The following is a 24,103-nucleotide window of genomic DNA, read 5'->3' on the forward strand; positions in this document are numbered from 1 at the left end:
GACGCAGAGTGAAGGAAAATCAGCCAACAAGTGCTCAGCATAAGTGGGAACTCCTTCAAGACTGTTGGAAAAGCATTTCAGGTGAAGCTGGTTGAGAGAATGCCAAGAGTGTGCAAAGCTGTAAGCTGTCAAAGAAAAGGGTGGCTACTTCGAAGAATCTAAAATGTATTTTGATTTGTTTAAAACTTTTTGGGTTTTGTCTTCACTATTATTCTACAATGAAAAACCCTTGAATGAGTAGGTGTGTCCAAACTTGACTGGTACTGTAAATATAATGACATTGACTTGAATTGGGATTCCCATTCTAGTAATTATATTTCTATGGTGTACATTGACATTGTGCTCAGCGGATCAGCACGCATCTACCACTTTCACCTATCCTGCGTTTTCACATAAATGCAGAGGAGATAGAGAGGAGACAGGGAGAGGAAGCTACTTAAAACTATTGCTATGCAGCCAATGCCTCAGCTATTTTGACACTAGGTGTGTATGCGAACCCCTCCCAACACCAATGGACATGCGTTTCAGGAACCGGACCAAATTTGATAGAATTTTGTTCAGAATATAATAATATTTCTCAATATTCAATATTATTATTAAGAGTTTTATAGGGATAGGGGGCAGAATTTTCACTTTGGATGAATAGCGTGCCCAGAGTGAACTGCCTCCTACTCTGTACCAGATGCATATTATTATTACTATTGGATAGAAAACACTCTTACGTTTCTAAAACTGTTTGAATGATGTCTGTGAGTATAACAGAACTCATATGGCAGGTGAAAACCTGAGAAAAATCCAACCAGGAAGTGGGATATCTGAGGTTGGTTGATTTTCAACTCATCGCCTATTGAATTCCCAGTGGGATATGGATCTGTTTGCACTTCCTACGTCTTCCACTAGATGTCAACAGTCTGTAGAACCTTGAATGAAGCCTCTACTGTGATGTGGAGCTGAATAAGAGGGGAATGAGTCAGTGGTCTGGCAGAGAGCCAGGTCCTGGTCACGCACATTCCACATGATATCGACTTGCGTTCCATTACTTCTATAGACACAAAGGATTTCTCCGGTTGGAACGTTATTGAATATTTATGATAACAACATCCTAAAGATTGATTCTATACTTAGTTTGACAAGTTTATTCGACCTGTAATATAACTTCTTGAAGTTTTTGTCCGACGTTCGCCTGGACATGTGTACTAAACGTGCTAACAAAAGTAGCTACTTGGACATAAATAATGGACATTATCGAACAAAACAACAATTTATTGTGGAACTAGGATTCCTGGGAGTGCATTCTGATGAAGATCAAAGGTAAGGGAATATTTATAATGTAATTTCGTATTTCTGTTGACTCCAACATGGCGGAGAAATGTTGTTTCTATCTGAGCGCCGTCTCAGATTATTGCATGGTTTGCGTTTTCCGTAAAGTTTTTTTTAAATCTGACACAGCGGTTGCATTAAGAACAAGTGTATCTTTAATTATATGTAAAACATGTATCTTTCATCAAGGTTTATGATGAGTATTTCTGTTATTTGATGTGGCTCTGCAATTTCTCCGGATATTTTGGAGGCATTTCTGAACATGGCGCCAATGTAAACTGAGATTTTTGGATATAAATATGCACATTATCAAACAAAACATACATGTATTGTGTAACCTGATGTCCTATGAGTGTCATCTGATGAAGATCATCAAAGGTTAGTGATTCATTTTATCTCTATTTCTGCTTTTTGTGACTCCTATCTTTGGCTGGGAAAATGGCTGTGTTTTTTGGACTTGGCGGTGATCTAACATAATCATATGTTGTGTTTTCGCTGTAAAGCATTTTTTAATATATTTTTTTAATCGGACACGATGGGTAGATTAACAAGAGGTTTATCTTTCATTTGTTGTATTGGACTTGTTAATGTGTGAAAGTGACATATTTCCCAAAAATATTTTTGAATTCCCCGCGCTGCCTTTTCAGCAGAATGTTGTCGAGGGGTTCCGCTAGTGGAACGTGTGTACTAGACAGGTTAAATTGGGTTTTAAACTGAATTGGAGTGTATACTGTGATAATAGTTACCTTCTTCTTTAATTCGACACTGATGGCGTTGGCCTCCTTCAGGTAGACCGCATTGCCCCACAGCTGGTCGCGGAGCGAGGTGAACTGATGGTACCGCCATTTTCTGAAGGCCCACTGCGCTAGCTCAAACTCATGCTGTGTCCAGGGCACTGCAGGGGATAGGGGACATTGTTAAAGAGTGGCAAATATATTCAAATCCACACAAGACGCACACGCAGAGCCACGCACACACACACGCAACTTTACATAAACACGTTAAGTATTGTTCATGGGTTCAATGTTGGGATGTTGGCGGGTTGTTTTGGACACTAGTAAATGTATGTGGTTGTGCTGGTTAGAAAGACTGGAATGTTTCATCATTAGTCATAAGACTTTTACTTGGAGTTCAGTTACCTTGATCAATCTTTTCTGATGAGTGGGTGATTTCTATGGGCAGTCAACATGACAACACACATTTTGCTCATGAAAAGAACACACACAGGTGCAGTACAGGACCACATTAAAAAAGTTCAATTTAACTAATTGAAATGGCTTTTTGGGCCTGTATTCATAAAGCATATCAGAGTTCTAATGAACAAGATCACATGGACAGGAGAGACCTCTTCATAGATTAGCACTCCTACTCTGAGATGCTTTATGAATATGGTCCCTGATTCATGAACAGCAGTGAAATTCTATTCCTTGTTGCTCATGATTGAAAGAAGAACGCACCCTCCTCTTCCTCATCTTCATCTTCCTCTTCGTCGGGCGTCTCCACAGCCAGTGAACAGGTCTCCACCTGTTTCTGAAGTTCCTGCAACTTGCTCTCATAGACCTGCACAGCACGGCAGAGGGCAGAGAGGAGAGAACGGACACCGCCCGTCAGCCAATGGACAGACAGGACGGGAGGACAGGAGGGCCAAACCACCACCACCATCATTAACAACACCACCACAATCATGACAGAGCTAGCATGTCCTGCGGGGATCAAGATAGATGGTTGCCTGATTCACACTACAGGACCAAACAAACTATGCTGGCTCAGATGTTTCCTTTTCACATTATATCTTCCAGCAACTATGGTTGATATGTAACCAGGCCAGCTCGGTCCTACTCTGCTTGGTTTAGCCCTTCATGTGAACCAGACTAATGGGGAAAAGGGATGAGAGGGGTAAGCTTGGGAGTCACACACCACCGTCGTTTTTCATGAGATACATTTCAGCGTCATAACCATTTCACTGTCTAACCTAGCAACTGTAATACTAACACAAAGTGACAATGAAAAGAACATTAATTTTGCACTTATCAAACTGATTCATTAAATTATCTAAAAGGTTGGTAGATTGGAGAGGTTGGTTGAAGCGGAGTCTAATGTCATCCAATGAGGGGTGTCGTTCATGCAGGAGACAGAGTTGTCCCGATGACATCATGCTTTTTGTTCAGTGTCTTCTGGGGAACAATGTCGCCTTTCATATCACACACACAACCTCTGCACTACCCACCAATAGGCAGACACAGACTCAATGTTGGATGTTATACTGTAATGAAAGTAATGAAAACATGAAGAACAAACTCTTTGGTCCTTTAAAAACCTGCTCTACGTACAATATTGTGTGCTACGGCTTGGAAAATAAATGCAAATGTAAAGAAAATGTAAATGTAAATGTTTTCAACATTAAGGCAGAGTTAAATGTTTTGTTTCCTTGATACTAGGAAGATATATATATATATATATATATATATATATATATATATATATATATATATATATACATATATATATGTAACATGGTTGGTTATGTTTCCACTTGCCTCTAAAGAAATGTGTATTTGATGTTCAAGCATTCTTATTGGTTAGTTCAACTCTGATGACAATAAGGGGTGTTGTGATTGGCCCCGCTTGCAGATAGGGGGAGATCGCGAACATCAGGTCTTCCCAGTATGAAAATGTGATGCAAGGGGTAGGTCACGTTCTGAATACTGTTTTCTATTTTCTGTTTTACAATGTGTACAAGTTTGCTGTACGTTACTGATTCTATACATGTGTGGGTATATGGTACCGGTTAGGGATTGAGGGGCTTTCTGGGATGTGCTTTGGCATATGATTGCTGTAAATAATTGTGTTAGCTAGCATACACCGATGTCATGGTCACATAAGTCACGGCTAACACAGTTGTCTTCATGCTACAGATTTTGCCATCGACAGCCATCAACACTGTTAAGCCCTGCACAACTAACGTGCTGTTTCCCATTTAACAACAGCAACAGAAATAAATGATGCTCAACTGGGACTACTGGCCGAAGTTAATTATTTTGAGAAAACACAACGCATGGAGAGTACATTATACATCTGTTACATATATACACTGCTCAAAAAAATAAAGGGAACACTTAAACACCACAATGTAACTCCAAGTCAATCACACTTCTGTGAAATCAAACTGTCCACTTGCCTGTCTCCTGGTAGCACCTCCATGCTCTGGACACTACGCTGACAGACACAGCAAACCTTCTTGCCACAGCTCGCATTGATGTGCCATCCTGCATGAGCTGCACTACCTGAGCCACTTGTGTGGGTTGTAGAATCCGTCTCATGCTACCACTAGAGTGAGAGCACCGCCAGCATTCAAAAGTGACCAAAACATCAGCCAGGAAGCATAGGAACTGAGAAGTGGTCTGTGGTCACCACCTGCAGAATCACTCCTTTATTGGGGGTGTCTTGCTAATTGCCTATAATTTCCACCTTTTGTCTATACCATTTGCACAACAGCATGTGAAATTTATTGTCAATCAGTGTTGCTTCCTAAGTGGACAGTTTGATTTCACAGAAGCGTGATTGACTTGGAGTTACATTGTGTTGTTTAAGTGTTCCCTTTATTTTTTTGAGCAGTGTATATATAACCATTCAAAAGTTTGGGGTCACTTAGAAGTTTTTGAAAGAAAGCACATTTTTTGTCCATCGAAAAAACATGAAATTGATCAGAAATACAGTATAGACATTGTTCATGTTGTAAATGACTGGAAACGGCTGATTTTTAATGGATTATCTACATAGGCGTACAGAGGCCCATTATCAGCAACCATCACTCCTGTGTTCCAATGGCACATTGCGTTAGCTAATCCAAGTTTATCATTTTAAAAGGCTAATTGATCATTAACTTGTTTGGGATAGGGGGCAGCATTTTCACTTTCGGATGAATAGCGTGCCGAGAGTGAACTGCCTCCTACTCAGTCCCAAATGCTAATATATGCATATTAGTAGTAGTATTGGATAGAAACCACTCTTACGTTTCTAAAACTGTTTGAATGATGTCTGTGAGTATAACAGAACTCAAATGGCAGGCAAAAACCTGAGAAAAAATCCAAACAGGAAGTGGGAAATCTGAGGTTTGTAGTTTTTGAACTCACCCCTATCAAATACACAGTGGGATATGAGTTATTTTTCACTTCCTAAGGCTTCCACTAGATGTCAACCGTCTCTAGAACGTGGTTTCATGCTTCTCATGTGAAGGGGGGCCGGATGGGAGCTGTTTTACTAAGGGGTCTGCCAACAACCTCGTTCTCAGTCATGCGCTTTCACTTGAGGTTGCTCTCGTTCCAGTGCATTTCTACAGACAATGGAATTCTCCGGTTGGAACATTATTGAACTTTTATGATAAAAACATCCTAAAGATTGATTCTATACTTAGTTTGACAAGTTTCTTCGACCTGTAATATAACTTTTTGAACGTTTCGTCCGAATGGACCAGATTGCGCTTTTGGATTGTTTACCAAACGCCCTAAGAAAAGAAGCTATTGGACATAAATGATGGACATTATCGAACAAAACAAGCATTTATTGTGGAACTGCAATTCCTGGGAGTGCATTCTGATGAAGATCATCAAAGGTAAGTGAATATTTCTAATGCTATTTATGAATAACGTTACTACCCAACATGGCGGAGATTTCTCTGGCTGGTTTGGAATCTGAGCGCTGTTCTCAGATTATGCTTTTCCCGTAAAGTTTTTTAGAAATCTGACACAGCGGTTGCATTAAGGAGAAGTGTATCTAAAGTTTCATGTATAATAGCTGTATTTTCATCAACATTTATGAGTATTTCTGTGAATTCATATGGCTCTCTGCAATATCACTGCATGTTTTGGAATTACTGAATCTAACACGCAAATGTAAAATAAGATTATGGGATATAAATATGAACTTTACCGAACAAAACATACATGTATTGTGTAACATGAAGTCCTATGAGTGTCATCTGATGAAGATCAAAGGTTAGTGATTAATTTTCTCTATTTGTGCTTTTTGTGACTCCTCTCTTTGGCGGGAAAAATGGCTTAAAATATAAAATATCCAGAAAAAAAATAAGTTTTCTGAAACTCGTCAGTCCATTCTTGTTCTGAGAAATGAAGGCTATTCCATGCGGGAAATTGACAAGAAATTGAAGATCTGGTATAACGCTGTGTACTACTCCCTTCACAGAACAGCGCAAAGTGGCTCTAACCAGAATAGAAAGAGTAGTGGGAGGCCCCGGTGCACAACTGAGCAAGAGTACAAGTACATTAGAGTGTCTAGTTTGAGAAACAGACGCCTCACAAGTCCTTAACTGGCAGATTCATTAAATAGTACCCGCAAAATACCAGTCTCAACGTCAACAGTGAAGAGGCGACTCCGGGAAGTTTCTGGCCATTTTGAGCCTGTAATCGAACCCACAATTGCTGATGCTCCCGATACTCAACTAGTCTAAAGAAGGACAGTTTTATTGCTTCTTTAATCAAGACAACAGTTTCCAGCTGTGTTAACATAATTGCAAAAAGGGTTTTCTAATGATCAATTAGCCTTTTAAAATTATAAAAACTTGGATTAGCTAACACAACGTGCCATTGGAACACAGGAGTGATGGTTGCTGATAATGGGCCTCTGTACACCTATGTAGATAATCCACAAAAAATCTGCCATTTCCAGCTACAAAAGTCATTTACAAGATTAACAATGTCTACACTGTATTTCTGTTCAATTTGATGTTATTTTTATGGACAAAAAAAAAAAAAGTGTTTCCCTACAAAAACAGACATTTCTAAGTGACCCCAAACTTTTGAACGGTAGTATGTGTGTACACACACACACTACCAGTCAAATGTTTGGACACACCTACTCATTCAAGGGTTCAATTTAATTTTTACATTGTAGAATAATAGAAGACATCAAAACTATGAAATAACACATGGAATCATGTAGTAACCAAAAAAAGTGTTAAACAAATCCAAATATATTTTATGCATTTGAGATTCTTCAAAGTAGCCATCCTTTGCCTTGATGACAGCTTTGCACACTCTTTGCATTCTCTCAACCAGCTTCATGAGGTAGACACCTGGAATTAATTTCAATTAACAGGTGTGCCTAGTTAAAAGTTCATTTGTGGAATTTCTTTCCGTCTTTATGCATGTGAGCCAATTAGTTGTGTTGTGAAGGTAGGGAGGGTATACAGAAGATAGCCCTATTTGGTAAAAGAACAAGTCCATATTATGGCAGGAACAGCTCAAATAAGCAAAGAGAAATGACAGTCCATCATTACTTTAAGACATGAAGGTCAGTCAATCCCTACCATTTCAAGAACTTTGAAAGTTTCTTCAAGTGCAGTTGCAAAAACCATCAAGCACTATGATGAAACTGGCTCTCATGAGGACCACCACAGGAAAGGAAGACCCAGAGTTACCTCTGCTGCAGAGGATAAGTTCATTTGAGTTACGAGCCTCTGAAATGTCAGCCCAAATAAATGCTTCACAGAGTTCAAGTAGCCGATAAAAATACTTCCTTTGGTCTGATGAGTCCAAACTTGAGATTTTTGGTTCCAACCTTCATGTCTTTGTGAGACACAGAGTAGGTGAACGGATGCTCTCCGCATGTGTGGTTCCCACCGTGAAGCATGGAGGAGGAGGTGTGATGGTGCTTTGCTGGTGAGACTGATTTATTTAGAATTCAAGGCACACTAAACCAGCATGGCTACCACAGCATTCTGCAGCGATATGCCATTCCATCTGGTTTGCACGTAGTGGGACTATCATCTGTTTTTCAAGAGGACAATGACCCAAAACACCTCCGGCCATTGTAAGGGCTATTTTACCAAGAAGGGGAGTGATGGAGTGCTGGATCAGATGACCTGGCCTCCACAAACACCCAACCTCAACCCAATAGAGGTGGTTATGGATGAGTTGGACCGCAGAGTGAAGGAAAAGCAGCCAACAATTGCTCAGCATATTCGGGAACTCCTTCAAGACTTTTGGAGAAGCATTCCAGGTGAGCCTGGTTGAGAGAATACCTAGAGTGTGCAAAGCTATCACTAAGGCAAAGGTTGGCTACTTTGAAGAATCTCAAATATATTTTCATTTGTTTAACACTTTTTTGGTTACTACATGATTCCATATGGTCATTTCATAGATTTGATGTCTTCTCTATTATTCTACTATGTAGAAAATGGTGAAAATAAAGAAAAACCCTTGAATGAGTAGGTGTGTCCAAACTTTTGACTGGTACTGTATATATTTACCAAAAATTATATATGGGGGATTGGAAATGATGCAGACAATTACATTGATGGAAGCCACATTCTATCTGCAATATTAAAGCTGAACTACCTCCCCCAAAAATGTATCATCCTAGCCCTACTATACAGGGAATAGGGTGCCATTTGGGTCTCAAAGACTCTCTTTATCTATGTTGAGTCCACCTATACAAAGACCAAAAAAATGTCTCTCCAATTAAGATAATATTTTAAAATATAATTGGTAATAAGTATTTCTACAACTTTTAACAGGAAACTACTCTTATTTGCATGTACTATATCCCCTTCAATCTTATATTGCAGGTATGATATGCTTGGATTTCATATGAAAAATCGGACTTTAAATCTAATTCATAATAGCTTCTTATATACACTCTGTCAAGGTGTACAGTATGTTAAGATGGAAATGTGGTGATGGTATGTTCAAAGTATATCATCACATAGAAATGATTAAAGTGAAAAACCTAAATTTCTCACTTCCATTAACATCTGGAAAACCACAAGTTAAAGGTGTTTAAAGGTACATTTCTTAAAGTTTGAAGCAACAATTACTATCCTCAGGTCTAACAGAAAGAATGAACTTTCTTTGGGAAAAACTTTTTTGAATATCATTATTTCAAACTGCACGTACTTGGTGTATTTTGTAAAAACAAACCAAAAAGCACTATTTTGTGGTAATAGCAGAGCATGGCTAACAAATAATATTCTAATAATGAAGACAATGTGTAGTCCTTTGTGTGATGTATCATGCTATGTAATTCGAATTCTAAACATAAACCATTAAAAAAAAAAAATGCAATCAGCCTTCATCAAATCAAGTACTGGAGCCTGAACTGTGTCTGCATAAATCATGACTACTCTACTCTTACAGTGCGTCAAATTAGTGAGTTAAGATACCGGTTGTTGATTTATTTGGCGTAAACTACGTCTAAACAGTTGCCTGTGTGAGTTCTGGGTCAATTAACCATTTAATTCAAGAAATGGATAACTGTTGTGGACATTCATTTATGAACTATCGAGGTTATTAGATTAATTAAGCTATATGTTTTTCTGATACTCGATAACACAAAAAAGACGGAACATACAGTAGTATATGGTCATATAGAATGTGCTTTATATAACAGTAACCACGTTTCAATCAACAGTTTTTATGCGAGTAAAGTCATACCGAACAAAATAAAATCACAACAGCTGTTATGGAAACTGGAAGTTTCGGGAACAATTTTATAAATGCCGCCAGATCATGTGTTCGTTCGACATGGTGGGATCTGATTATGGATGCTTGTCTATCGTTGACAAATAAATATTCTCGCTCGTATCCATAATAATCTCGTCATGTCGACTAGCATACCTGGCCGCACAGCCTACCCACACTGCGAACTGTAGCGCACTTCCCAAAATCAGAGTAGGCACATTTGCTATTTAACTCAATAGTTTGCAACAAAACGATCAGTTGAAAATGCGATGGAAACACATTGAATTTTAGATTTTTAATCGGCACATGTACATTTAAGCGAAAAAGTACATTTTGTGGGCACTACTTAAATCACACACTGATTTGTTTCTGCAACAATTCCGTTTGGTGGAAAAACATTGCATATTTTCTTTATACTGATTTTAGAATATTCACATGAGAATCTGTCGCTAATTGGATGGAAACCTAGCTAGTGTGTAGATGACAACCTCAGGTTGTTTGTTTCCAACAGTAGAACTGTTTTCCTCAGCAATTTCAAGCTTTGTTTTCATGCCATGATACTTAATAGTATGCTGATACGAGTATCATGAGATCCCTCCCTCAGATCTTATTTAATTTACAGCCAAATGTTCAATATCAATTCACACGAGGCTGCTTGGCCTTTGAGAAATTTTAGATTTTTTGGGGGGAAAACCAGTAAGATTAATTTAAGTAAACAAGTTGAACACCAAGCAACGGCCTGCATCTTTAACTGCATTTGTAACATTTTATTTCAGTCATACTTCGAAAATAGATCTCCAGCAACACAAACGTATGCATTATATCCTTGATAAAACCTGTGAACAATGAAGTTCCAATATTTTTTGCACAAAGTACTAGCCTTTTACGAGGCAACAACTTGATACACAGCCATAACGAGGCACTTCATTTCATATTCAGATAGACTAACAACACTGACCAGACACTAACATGACATACATTTCAAACGAACAATATAGCTGTACATTGTCCATTTCATTGACTACTCTTCCAGCTCTCCAGGCAATATTTTGAGAAGCTGTCAGCACCGGATGCATGCGTTAAATAACATTATTTATTGGAGCATTGACTTGAAGGCATGCAAAAATAGTCATGAAGCAAGAGCACTTTTTAAATGGAAAGAAAGCAAACGGTTAAAGAAAATGTCCTATAGATTTTTGCCATTTGGTTTGCGTTACACACAAAAGGTAGAGTAAATAGTTTGAGAACTTTATATTATTCTGTTATCTTCAGTTATCAATAACATACTGTAGCTCAGATAGGCCAATGCACATCACAAATCTCTAAGCATCCTGAATTAAACGTTTTCTTTAAAGAAAGTCATTTAGAGATCGGCGTTGGCCATTGCATTTGGAAATCACAAGGTTCTCTTCAGGCATAGGCAGCGAAGTAAGCTATTAAGGTATAGGAGATAAGAATACTTAACTCACTCAGAAGAGAAGAGAGTCGACTAACAGCATCAGTGGCAAACTCATGAAGAAATAATTATCTCATTTGAAGTCTGTCAACAGAGTTACACAGTGTAATTGATAGAGATAAATGCATGGTATCAGATAAATTGTTGTTGCAGGGCGGTGTTCATATCGCTAAACTAATCCTTAAGAATGAATGTGTGGGAAACCGAAGAAGATGTGTACATATTCCATTCTTTACAGATGGAAATGGCATTCAATGTGTCATGTATTTACAACAGCAAAATGTACTGCACATTAAGTAGAAAGTGAGATTTACAAACTTACTAGCCCACAATTTATTAAATCACATGTTCGAGTCAAATCCAATTGGACATGGATGCTTCTCCTGAAATATGCAATGACTTTCATTCGTTGTGTTACTCCCAAGTTTTTGAGGGTGATTCTTTTGAAACCATGGTAACCCTTGGTTGGACATCCTCTCCCTAAGAAGCTGCATTTTGTGGGTCTGAGTCACTGAACCAGAGATAAATAAATGGTAATCTAAAACATTACCCAGAATCCACAGGCTCTTTCCCGAATGGCACCCTATTCCCTACATAGTGCACTTCTTTTGACCAGACTCCTATGATCAAAAGTAGTGCACTAAGGAGGAAAAAGACTGCCATTTGGGACACAACCAGTTATAGTACTATACATAGAACACATCCCCGTGGGAAAAGCAAGACCCTTTTAAATTCAATGTGCGGCAGTTGGTCTTAACAGAATGATGTTCCGCTAGATATCATTAAATCAACATCTACATCTCAAACAATATAGTACAAAAAAACCCCGGTGCTTAAGACAGATCTGTCCATATTATCTCACTTTTTTGTAATATGATTTAGAGTACAACTTCTTCATGACTTAAGGAAGTGCAATTGAGTTTTGTAAATACAATGTACGGTGGCAGTCGCATATCTTAAATAAAAATACCTGTTTCCTTTCATTTACACTAACTATGAAGACAAGAGGCTTACATTGTTTTACTCATGGTGGCCAAAAGGAATAATAAGGCATTGTCCCCCCAATCTCATTAATTTGGTAAATTTTCAGCACTAGTGGTTACAAGTATAGGGCAATTTAAGGTATTCCTTTAGTATGCTTTCTGTAGGCAAGTGTGAAAACTGAATCAAAAAGTTATAGGGAGACAGAGCCAATGAATGTCTTTGATACCAGATTGTAAATGCAGAAGCAATGTTAATGACGTGTTAGTGAATCATTAAGGCACTTCTTTGATTCCATTCTATCAGTCTTCATTTTCAAAAGGCAGTCAAGTGTTGGTGGTGCACAGTAAATTAATTCACAATGAATGCATAATCTAATTTACATACAGATTATATTGTATTACACAGTCACTTTGATGTGTAGCTTAATTAGCTGCTAACTTCCATATCGATACAACAGGTCAATGTAAAAACCATTCAAATGTGACATGGTAAATTATGATAGAACACTTACTGTCCCGAAATGTATAACAAACATTGTAAATGTACACTTGCCAGATCCGGTTAGTGTATCAAATTAAATAAAAGGGTGAGAATATTTAATGTTATTTTTCCTGGAGTTGGGTTTCGTAAGGAAGAGAGTAAATACTGTTTGACTGTACATGTTGGGCACTTTGTAGATGTCAAGGTAAAGGGCTTGAACTAAGGATTTAGAAACAACCCTGTTTGCCCTAGCCAAGGCTTAATCTTTATAATAGCTAAAATAACATTCATTATAAACCAAAACTAAAACTGCAAACAGTGTAAAATGCAGATGATCAACCATGAAAATCATTTGTCTGAACAAATAAAAAAATGTATGATGATGTATCATTATTTAAAAAGGATGACACAAAAAGTCCCATTATCTTGTGTTGGCTTTGATTCCTTACAACAGCTCTCCTCATTTGCATATGTTGAAATAGCAACCAGTGCAGCACAACAGATACAGGAGGAAGGGCATAGATAGATTATGCAATTGAAATGGTCAATTGTGCTTTCATTATACACATACCATTGAAATTTGGATCAACCAACACACTGTTCAAGTGCAAAAAGAGTCACAGTTCTAGCTGTTTGTCTCACTGTGGACAATTATTCTGAGGTGTTGTGATCTGTAATGCGTTTGTCTACTAAAGTACAGAATTTCTCATTCCCACTAGCCCCATCTCACACTGCCGTCTCTCGGCTAGCCTTCAGATCCTTCAGATTAGGGGCAGACATTTGCCTGCGCATTCGAGGTGGTGCCTGAAAATTGCTTTGATGGTTGGCTTGGTCAGTTTGGGGATATTTCTGGTAACTAGTGAAGTTGGTGTTGGCGCCATAGGACATGCTGTTGTAGTGGCAGGGCTGTTGGTGGTGTGGTTGGGCCTGTTGGTTTTGGTAGTGGTGCCGGGGTTGATAGAAGGCCTGCTGCTGCTTCCTGCCCTTATCAGAGTACTGCAAGGACTCCATGGAGCCGGAGGATCGGCGGTCCATGGAACCAGAATTTCGGCGGTGGTTGAAGGAGTTGCTGCGGCTTCGTTCATGGGACTGCTGATGCTGTTGCTGCTGGTGGTTTCTATGGCTTTGTCTCTGGCCCTGGCTTTGGCCTTGGCCCTGCTCCAGGTCTTTACATCTGCGTGGCTGCGGGGAGGGGCTCGGCTGTTGGGGGTAGGTGGCTTGAATAACAGGAGTCACTATTCTCTCTCCGGGCTCTCCCCCCTCCTCAGCCTGCACCTGACACCCCCCCTCCTCTTCAAAGGCCTCTTTTGGCACCTTCAGCTCAATGACCCGCTCGTCGGTGATGATAATGTGGGTGCCGGGACTCCAGGAGTTGCGGTGCGTGGGATTGCTTCGGAACGGGAAGCGGAGCTTGCGGTCCTCCGGCGGGATGAAGCGGTGGGGGCCGCTCTGCCGGCGAAGCTGCTTGGTGATCTCCTGCTGCTGGAGACTCTTCAGGCGCACCTGCTCCTGCCGCATCCAGCGCATATGGCCCCGGCGGAGGGTGGAGTCGTCACCCGCAGTTTGCAGTTCGCCCTCCTCCCCGTCGGCCTGCACCAGGGGTCGGCCCTCACGAGGACTAGGGGTTCTGGGGGCGCTAGCAGGGGGGCTGGTGGTAGGCGGGCTGGAAGTCTGACCCTCTGGGGTGATGAGTGGCAGAACTTTCTCCATCTTGACCATCTTGTTCCTGAGGGCACGGATTTCCACATCCTTCATGTTGTTCTGCTTCTTCACCTCATGCAGAATGTCCTCCAGCTTGTCAATGTGCACCTTGAGGTCATCCATGGGGTCAGCCACCCCACCTGCTCCCCCTCCGCCTCTTCCCCCATTACCGTTGGTGAGAACATCCTCGATGCGTTCATCGCCTACCCCGACCGTGTCCCACACGTCCCTGGCCACTGCCCGCCACGAGTCCCGCTCGTTGGGGTCCTTCTTGCCGTAGGCGGCGCACAGCTCCTTCATCTTGACGATGGCCAGGGCCTCTATCTCCTGGCGTGTGTGGCGGAAGTCGTTGAGGGCCACCTCGTAGCAGATCTCCTTCACTGCCTGGATCTTCAGGTCCGAGATGGTGACCCACTTGGCGTCCTTGGTGATGCGTCGGTGCTGGGGAACCTGGTACATTTTCACAGGCTCCCGACGCTTCCCACTGCTGGGCAAGCCACACTTTCTGACTATGGACTGCAGCTTGCTAGGAGGCAGCTTTTCCCTCAGGGAGGTGATCAGTCTCCAGCTTTCCTCACAAGACCTCTTATCTGAGTCATCGCCACTATCAGAGTCGCCATCCTTGAAAAAACAAAACAGGAAACAAACCAAAGAGGTTCCCAACAAAATGAAGAAATTAAAATGGGAAATCAAAAAGAAGAAGGTTGGCTTTTAAAAAAAGGAAAGGATACAAGTATGAATATGCAACATGGGAACTTCTATTGCCACCGGGTGTTCTTGGGTAGGATTAAAATGTATATAATTACTCATTTTCTACATCTGCATACGTTTTTCTAACCATTTTCAGTGTAAAACAATATACTTTTTGGTCAGATTAAAAACACCCTCAAACTTTCGCATACATCATAATTAAACAAGATGTATGACAAATTGAGGAGGACATGCACTTTCCATGCCCAGAAAAATAAGTCTAGGAAGAAGTCATTCATCAAATTCAGGGACAAACCAGTTTAAACAAAAACCTAACACTGACAGTGGCTTCCATTGACTTTCTTTTTATAGATCTAAGACCTTGGTTTGCGCTTTGGTTCTGGCCTCAGGCTAATGAGTGAACTCAAAATTGTGCTCTTTAGTGTAAAAATATATGGATTTATATAGAATGCGTTGCTTATTTCTTGGATGTAACTTTCCTATGCATGTTCTAGTGCTGGAAGAACACTCTTTTGCAGATGTTACGATCAGGAGTAACCACTGCAGAGCGCTCTCATATTTTGAAATGGGGAAATATTTTAAAATGTATCTACAAAATTGTACTTAGAAAATGTACGATCAGGTAGGCCAATATCATTCCCAATGTTGCATATTGATATTAAAAGTAAACGTAAAGCATGACTATCATGATTAGATACAGAATATGAACAGAAAAAGGGGGACAGGTGTTGATCTGATTTGTTGTGTACTATTTCCTCTTCATAATTGACGATATGTGCACTTGAAAGCGGGATCCCAAACATGCTACAAAGGCATGCAAAAAAGGCAGACACATTTTGGTAGCCTTTCCCCATTCGAAGTCCACGTGAAAGAAGATTTAGAGTTGGTTTTAGAGTTGCTCTAGTGTTAGCAGTGGTTGAGAGGACAAAAGTAGTCTTGCAGTTTTATTGGAAAGCCAGTAGAGAGGACAGACAGAAAAGTGAGGTTAAGTGTTAATGCATCCACTTCACGGAAGACGTTAGTTGGAAGAAAATGCAGTTTCTCATTTTGGTAGACAAAGTACATTACAGATCACAACCAGAGAGAACAGGAAGTTGATGACTATCTGCGACTAGAGACATTGGTTGGAAATAGGTGCACAAATACGTGTATGCAGTAAGAGTCTGAATATCATACGTTTGTAGTTATGCTCATCAAACCACCAGAGAATTAAAGTATTTTTAGTGATTTGTTGATTAAAACCCGAGCACTGATAATTCAGTTGAGTTATGTCCTCAGTGTGCTTTATAAAGGGCACAGGTGAGGCTAGCATAAGGAAATGACAAAAGAAGTCAATGAGAAACCACATTGTCGCTAGCCTTCAAAAAGTACTACAGCAGGATTCTTGGTTATCACAATGCATTGTACATATCAGCAACTGCATTGAAGAGCATAGAAACTCAACACAAAACAGCAAAGTCTAAACCAAGACATTCCACAGTAGCCACATCGTTGACCAGTTTAACTGTATATCTCTGCAACTTAGCCTGGAAAAGGAAGTGAAGAAACCATGCTACAAAACATGAACCATGCAAAAGCAGTAAAGCGTTATCAAAGCTAGATCACTGGCAATTGTACTGTAATTTTGTTGAGCCAATGAGTTGGTACTTGATTAATTAAATTCAATTGAATTGAGGTCATAATTTAAAAAAAAATACAAAGGCCAATAATTAATTTACAAAAATTCTGTTTTGTAAGGTTCAGTTCAAACCTAGAAGACACAAGAGTGAAAATAAGGATTTGGAAGAGGGAAAAATGCTTTGCAATATAATTCTCTCTGAATCAAATTGTTTCAGCAAGTTGGTCGAAATCAGGAGTCAAGGGGCAAAGGCTTTGCTCTTCCCTATCTCAGACCAGATAGTGGATTCACACTCCCATGCAAGAGGAACAGACATGCTAAGTAAAAGTAAGTGCTTCTCTCCTTCACTCACACACACACACAATAGAAGTGTCTCAAAAGGTGTCAGCACAGTGAGAAATTAGTGCTAGTCAGACTTCAACAGAGCAAGCGGGGAAAATAATGTCTAAATGACAAAACTAGCTATCAAAAAGAACTATCCGCAAAGTTATTATAGAAAAACCATGCTTTAACTTTGTATCCTGCAGCACATTTCATCTCAACACAAAAACAAAACTATCAGGTATTTTGTGCCCCCCCCACAAAAAAAACAGAATTAAGCTACAGGTTATAGAGAAGTTAATTTGCTAAAAGTTTCAAGGCTTACCAGTCTCTGCTGTTCCAGAAGTTGGTCCGCCTCCTCTTTCTCTTTTTTGTACAAGATCTCCATCTCAGTCAATCTAGAATGAATGAAAAACACAAATTAAATCCTATTGTATACACAATTATTCAAAAACATGCTTCGCCATTGAACAAAGTATTGGCCTCAAACTCTCAGTGAGTGGAAGCTATCCACCTCTCAAAGTACCCCCTCTAATAAAGACACAATTCTGTGTCTGCGTTTCAGCTCAACGGCAGTTCTGCCACGTGGTTTGGTACAAATATAAGGGATGGGGCTAGTTAGGGAAACGTAATCACTCAAAGTCGTAGACTAAGCTAAGTATGCCAGGACTGACAGTCCATCAGATCAACGTGACTGTATTCGGTCCTGTACATACCTTTTCTCCATCTCTTGCTTCATGTCGATGCCCTGCTTCTCCAGCAGCTCTCTCTGGGCAAAGGTCCAGTCCACTGGCTCTACTGGGGTCTCTGCTGTTGGGGTCTCCTTCTCCTTCTCCTCTTTCTCTGCCCTCGCCTGCTCCGGATGGTTGAACCGAAACACGTGGTTCTTCCCCATGATGATACGGTTTCCTGTGACAAGAGGGAGTGCGCAAGGTCGAAACAAAACAGGCATTGAGCTCAAAAGCCAATTAGTAAGAGATTCAGGAATTCCTGTCATTGAATAGCAATTCACGTCAACACCTTCCCTAGTCTACTTCCATCAGTGGAGAAGATGTCAAGATCCTTCACTTTACTTGCAAATGAAGAGAGAACATTCCTGAAAACGCTTCATGAAATAAAACAGCTGTGGGGAATACACACCTGAACGAAGCTGCACTGACGCTCCAACTCGCTTGCCGTTGACATAGGTCTCCGATCCCTCACAAGGCACCATCAGGACAACCACTGGAGACAAAAAAACACATCAATACAGCGAACAGTATTAATCTCTATACCAACAAATCTGAATAATGCTTCTAATATGAATGCCTGACTCTGCCCAAATACAACACAAGACAAATGAGGTACAAATCATAGGTACAGTATATTGACAGTGGCATTGGTTGGGCCTGGTGAGGAAATGGCGGCCTCTTCTTTACAAGGTGCTTCAGTGATCCAGGGTGTTTATTTATTTTAGCAGACAACCATTTGTAAACATGCAGAAGTATCATTTGCCAGAAGAATTTACTGAAACTGAGGTGTAATGTCCGTCTTCTGGCCACAAACGTTTTCTAAACCTCCCCATGCAGCCACATTCGAGCCCATGCAGACACTTGGCAGCACGACACTTCACTGATTTACAGTGACAAAGCCCCACATGGTTTCTCTCACCGTCTCCATTGGCGTTCCTTTCGCTGCGGAAGATGCAGTGCTCCTCTTTGATGTGGGCTCCGCTCAGAACAATGTCCTGCCGTCTCTCAGTGTCCGCCTGGCCCACCCTGCCGGCACAAGTGAGGGAGGACATTTTGTGAATGAGTGTCAGAGCAGGCGACCATTTTAACTAGCAAGTGACAACCCAAAGCTATGGCTTAAAATGTTTGCTTATAACAGGGTTTTACCTCCTCTGAGGTGCTTCATGTCGTTTCATCTAGGCTCCTCTTACTCATTATTGTCACCTCAGGTACTGAGGTAACTTAATACTTTATAGGAAGACTACTGTGTGGGAAAGGAGAGCCAGAGGTAAGCGATTTGACTCGAGACAATCAAATACGCCGGTGATCAAAGGCAGATGACATGCCACCTTTCAGGCCAAATACAGGAGAAAAAAAAACTGGAAAAGTTAGATGTGAGAGAACTAAATGCTTTGCAGTGGCTTCTACACAGTATTCCACTGTGAAGCTTCAGTGCTCTTCTGGCTCCGGGGTGAAGTTTATCCTGGGATCAGCTTCCCCTCCCAAATCCTTACCTTAACCATTGATGGGGAAAATGCAAAAGTGACCCAAGATCAGTGTCTACGGGGCAACTTCTCCCTACTGTGTTCCGCTGAGTTACCTTGTGATTCCGTCTTTGATGTAATACAGCAGACATTCTGACATCAATGGGTCCTCGTTCAGGTTGACCAGGTGAGGGGTCTAGTGAGACGGAGAGTTGAGTGGAGTTCATGAGTAAGACACTGTTCACATACAGTACTTGCACCAGTAATACATGTGAAATACAGAAGAAAAAAAAATCAGGAAATCACATTTCATAGGTATATTAAGTTCACATCCGCATGATTGACACAAATTAATTCATTAATAGCCTTTTATGAAAGTGTAATGAAAAAGGTAATGTCAATAACATACTCACGAGTTCTAAAGTCTAGTTTCACGATATACACCAGACCTGGGCTCAAAAGTTTTTTTCTTTCTCTTCTTTCAAATAATTTTGATGCGTTTGATTGTGGCTGCCTGGAGTGCTGGATGTGAGGAATTTTCACTTTTAGGCCTTAGACATTGCGCCAGGCAAGCTCAATCAAGCGTAGTTATTGAGCTTGCTTTTGAAAGAAAATGACTACTATTTGAACCTTTGTCTGATAGACACCACTAGAAACACATCAATGCTACAGTAAGCATCACTGAGCCACCAACCTTCTTGGGGGAAAATACCCCATTAGCAAGCAAGTCAGCATACAAGGCCTCACAAGGCCTCTCTACGAAAAGCTAACCAATGGAGAGGCAGCAGGTGAAAATGAGAGAAAGTGGACGGAGGAAAGAAATTAGTGAAATGAAGGAAAACAAAACTCCTAGCAGTGAAGGAGGGTTTAAAGTCCTAGGAGAAGAGCGAGCTTCAAAGTCATAAGAGGGGATTTTCTGATATCAAATAAATTTGCTTTAATGGACAGTTGCGTTCGTTACAGCCGATGTGGCAGATGACTAATCTAATCTCCCTCTCAATCGTGACTCACTGATGAGAGCACTTGTTGTTCTTTTCATTCCTGACTTGTGAAAGCTGCCTGCCTGTGCGGGGGAGATGGGTGGTAGGAGGGAGAAAGGGAGGGGGAGTGCAGAGGTGTACAGACAGATTCTTCAACCACTACTCTATAAACCCAGTCTGTCTCTATAGCGTCAATCGGTCTGCGGAGCTGACGGATTGAGTGAGGCCTGGACGACTGACAATTTAGTCCTCTTCACAGAGATGACGTGGATAGGGCTGTGACTTCAACATGTCTGTCAGGCACAGAAGGCTTCCCCATGCAAAGAGCTAACAGACTGAATGGACCTTCTCATGTTAAGGCTGTGGCTGTATGAGCATCGATCATGGGTGTATTCTTTCAGTGAAATGGAACGAACAGAGCCGACCATTCCCTATTCTACAGGACTCATGACAGACAATCATAACTGTTCTATACAATACATTTCTACAACCTCGTAAACAGACCGTTGATACGGTATGACAGCTGCTAGTAAACTCTACTAGCAATACTATGACCACAGAGAGAACTATTCTAGAAAGCGGTTTAAGGTTATTATACAAATACATCACCGTGGTGTCGCTCAAATAATACTTCTCTTCAAATCAAATAATGCTACAATACAATAGCAGTACATGTGTGATCTTGCAGAGGAGGATACAAGGCCACAGCCATTTTGATTAACTACTAAGCTCTACAAATGCTAAACCTGGGTCACTCTCTATGGGGTGTGTCAGGGGCTATCATTTGGATTATCTAGCAGGGGAGCGGTAGAAATCAATATGTAGATTTGATTGCACAAACCTGTTTAGTTGAAAAACAATCAAAGTCCTCGTCAAACAAGGACTTGGGCCTTTCAGGGCCCATCTAAACATTACCATATGGAGGAAGTAGATAAGAAGGGATTGGGGGGAAAAATAATGTAAATAATGGAATGTATGGAATAGCAAGTGAGAGCTGAGGGATGGCTCCGGAAAGAAATGACACACAAATGGAAAGGAGCAACAATGGGAAAACGGTAGTGTAGTACTAGAGACAGTGGCAGAACACCCATACTTGTGTTCTAAATATTAGGCATTTTATGTATGCCGACAATTTAAAGTTTTATAGTATGTTAAACTTCGAAACTCAGGTATGCTTTAAATGCCAGGATGTTATACTCATTTCGGCCTTTCATCTAGTAGAATTGGCTGCATACTTTTGAGGAAGAGAACAGTCTTTCTACACTCACATGTGTTTGACAACAGCTGATAATCAGCTGATAATGAGACAAGGGGATGCACTGTACCCAAATTAACAAATAGCGGGAATCAACGCAATTGCACTTGAAATGATGCATTCTCAGGATGGGTGAGCCTAGTATGTTGATATTTGTTGCTTACTGCATTAATTTTTATTAAACAGTACGCTCTAAATAGTATGGAGTAGTACACAGTAAGTAGTACACAGTAAGTACACAGTAAGTAGTTTTAGTAAGTAGTAGGCAAGACAGATTTCGGACACGCCAGTATCGCTGTGTGTTAAATAGAATCTCTATCCTGAAATGTCTAACAGGTCTGCTGCTGGGTTGGGGTCAAATCCATAAAAATTCCAGTCAATTCAGAAAGTAAACGAAATTCAACATTTTCGTAATTGAAAAGATTTGGAATTTCAGTACACTTCCTGAAATAACTGGTATTGACCCTGCCTGCTACACTAGACGTAACTTTTGCAGAGCGCGAGACGCTCCCATCGATTTCAATGAAAAATGGGGGTAAGCAGCGCTCTGGTTCTATTTTTAAGAATTCGACTCGCGGCTCAAACCAAGAACACTAGATGGAGTGGCTTGTGCTTTGCTCACGCTAGTGTAACAAGTAAAAAATCTACTGCTTTTGTAATGCCCCGGTATGGCACATATCCTTTTACCTTTTTAGGAGAGAAGACCCCGAGAGTGCCGCCATCCTCACGGATAGCCACGCCCATCTCAGCCAGCAGGGCTTCCCTAGAGGAGAGGAGAGAGTGGAGGGTGATGTTATAAACACATCTTCCCTAGAGGAGAGAGTGGAGGGTGATGTTATAAACACACCTTCCCTAGAGGAGAGGAGAGAGCGGAGGGTGATGTTATAAACACATCTTCCCTAGAGGAGAGAGTGGAGGGTGATGTTATAAACACATCTTCCCTAGAGGAGAGGAGAGAGCGGAGGGTGATGTTATAAACAAACCTTCCCTAGAGGAGAGAGTGGAGGGTGATGTTATAAACACATCTTCCCTAGAGGAGAGAGCGGAGGGTGATGTTATAAAGACATCTTCCCTAGAGGAGAGAGCGGAGGGTGATGTTATAAACACATCTTCCCTAGAGGAGAGAGCGGAGGGTGATGTTATAAACACATCTTCCCTAGAGGAGAGAGTGGAGGGTGATGTTATAAACACATCTTCCCTAGAGGAGAGAGCGGAGGGTGATGTTATAAACACACCTTCCCTAGAGGAGAGAGCGGAGGGTGATGTTATAAACACACCTTCCCTAGAGGAGAGCGCGGAGGGTGATGTTATAAACACATCTTCCCTAGAGGAGAGAGCGGAGGGTGATGTTATAAACACATCTTCCCTAGAGGAGAGAGTGGAGGGTGATGTTATAAACACATCTTCCCTAGAGGAGAGAGTGGAGGGTGATGTTATAAACACATCTTCCCTAGAGGAGAGGAGAGCGCGGAGGGTGATGTTATAAACACACCTTCCCTAGAGGAGAGGAAAGAGTGGAGGGTGATGTTATAAACACATCTTCCCTAGAGGAGAGGAGAGAGTGGAGGGTGATGTTATAAACACATCTTCCCTAGGAGAGGAGAGAGCGGAGGGTGATGTTATAAACACATCTTCCCTAGAGGAGAGAGCGGAGGGTGATGTTATAAACACATCTTCCCTAGAGGAGAGAGTGGAGGGTGATGTTATAAACACATCTTCCCTAGAGGAGAGAGCGGAGGGTGATGTTATAAACACATCTTCCCTAGAGGAGAGGAGAGAGCGGAGGGTGATGTTATAAACACATCTTCCCTAGAGGAGAGAGCGGAGGGTGATGTTATAAACACATCTTCCCTAGAGGAGAGAGCGGAGGGTGATGTTATAAACACATCTTCCCTAGAGGAGAGAGCGGAGGGTGATGTTATAAACACATCTTCCCTAGAGGAGAGAGCGGAGGGTGATGTTATAAACACATCTTCCCTAGAGGAGAGGAGAGAGCGGAGGGTGATGTTATAAACACATCTTCCCTAGAGGAGAGGAGAGAGTGGAGGGTGATGTTATAAACACATCTTCCCTAGAGGAGAGAGTGGAGGGTGATGTTATAAACACATCTTCCCTAGAGGAGAGAGCGGAGGGTGATGTTATAAACACATCTTCCCTAGAGGAGAGGAGAGAGCGGAGGGTGATGTTATAAACACATCTTCCCTAGAGGAGAGAGCGGAGGGTGATGTTATAAACACATCTTCCCTAGAGGAGAGAGCGGAGGGTGATGTTATAAACACATCTTCCCTAGAGGAGAGAGCGGAGGGTGATGTTATAAACACATCTTCCCTAGAGGAGAGAGCGGAGGGTGATGTTATAAACACATCTTCCCTAGAGGAGAGGAGAGAGCGGAGGGTGATGTTATAAACACATCTTCCCTAGAGGAGAGAGTGGAGGGTGATGTTATAAACACATCTTCCCTAGAGGAGAGGAGAGAGTGGAGGGTGATGTTATAAACACATCTTCCCTAGAGGAGAGGAGAGAGTGGAGGGTGATGTTATAAACACATCTTCCCTAGAGGAGAGGAGAGAGCGGAGGGTGATGTTATAAACACATCTTCCCTAAAG

The 24,103-nt window shown here is 41.2% G+C and overlaps 1 protein-coding gene across 14 annotated transcripts in view; it reads right to left on the reverse strand.

Moving 5' to 3' along the window:
* Positions 1-24,103, reverse strand: part of kif1b (kinesin family member 1B) — a 120,977-nt gene that overhangs the window by 38,251 nt on the left and 58,623 nt on the right. For 7 of the 14 annotated variants that reach the window (XM_055892375.1, XM_055892382.1, XM_055892378.1 and 4 more), the window contains 9 exons: positions 22,185-22,260; positions 19,379-19,458; positions 18,719-18,825; positions 18,209-18,292; positions 17,785-17,977; positions 17,394-17,466; positions 2,778-2,880; positions 2,460-2,492; positions 2,067-2,215 (listed from right to left, as the gene is read on the reverse strand). In XM_055892375.1, the coding sequence (XP_055748350.1) occupies positions 2,067-2,215; positions 2,460-2,492; positions 2,778-2,880; positions 17,394-17,466; positions 17,785-17,977; positions 18,209-18,292; positions 18,719-18,825; positions 19,379-19,458; positions 22,185-22,260 (898 nt within the window). Of the gene's footprint in view, positions 1-2,066; positions 2,216-2,459; positions 2,493-2,777; positions 2,881-10,549; positions 15,040-17,393; positions 17,467-17,784; positions 17,978-18,208; positions 18,293-18,718; positions 18,826-19,378; positions 19,459-22,184; positions 22,261-24,103 lie in introns of those variants that run through there. The other 7 variants (XM_055892386.1, XM_055892383.1, XM_055892381.1 and 4 more) reach the window with 2 other exon arrangements.

Source organism: Salvelinus fontinalis, chromosome 31 (assembly GCF_029448725.1).
Source record: "Salvelinus fontinalis isolate EN_2023a chromosome 31, ASM2944872v1, whole genome shotgun sequence".
NCBI classification, from domain to species: Eukaryota; Metazoa; Chordata; class Actinopteri; order Salmoniformes; family Salmonidae; genus Salvelinus; species Salvelinus fontinalis.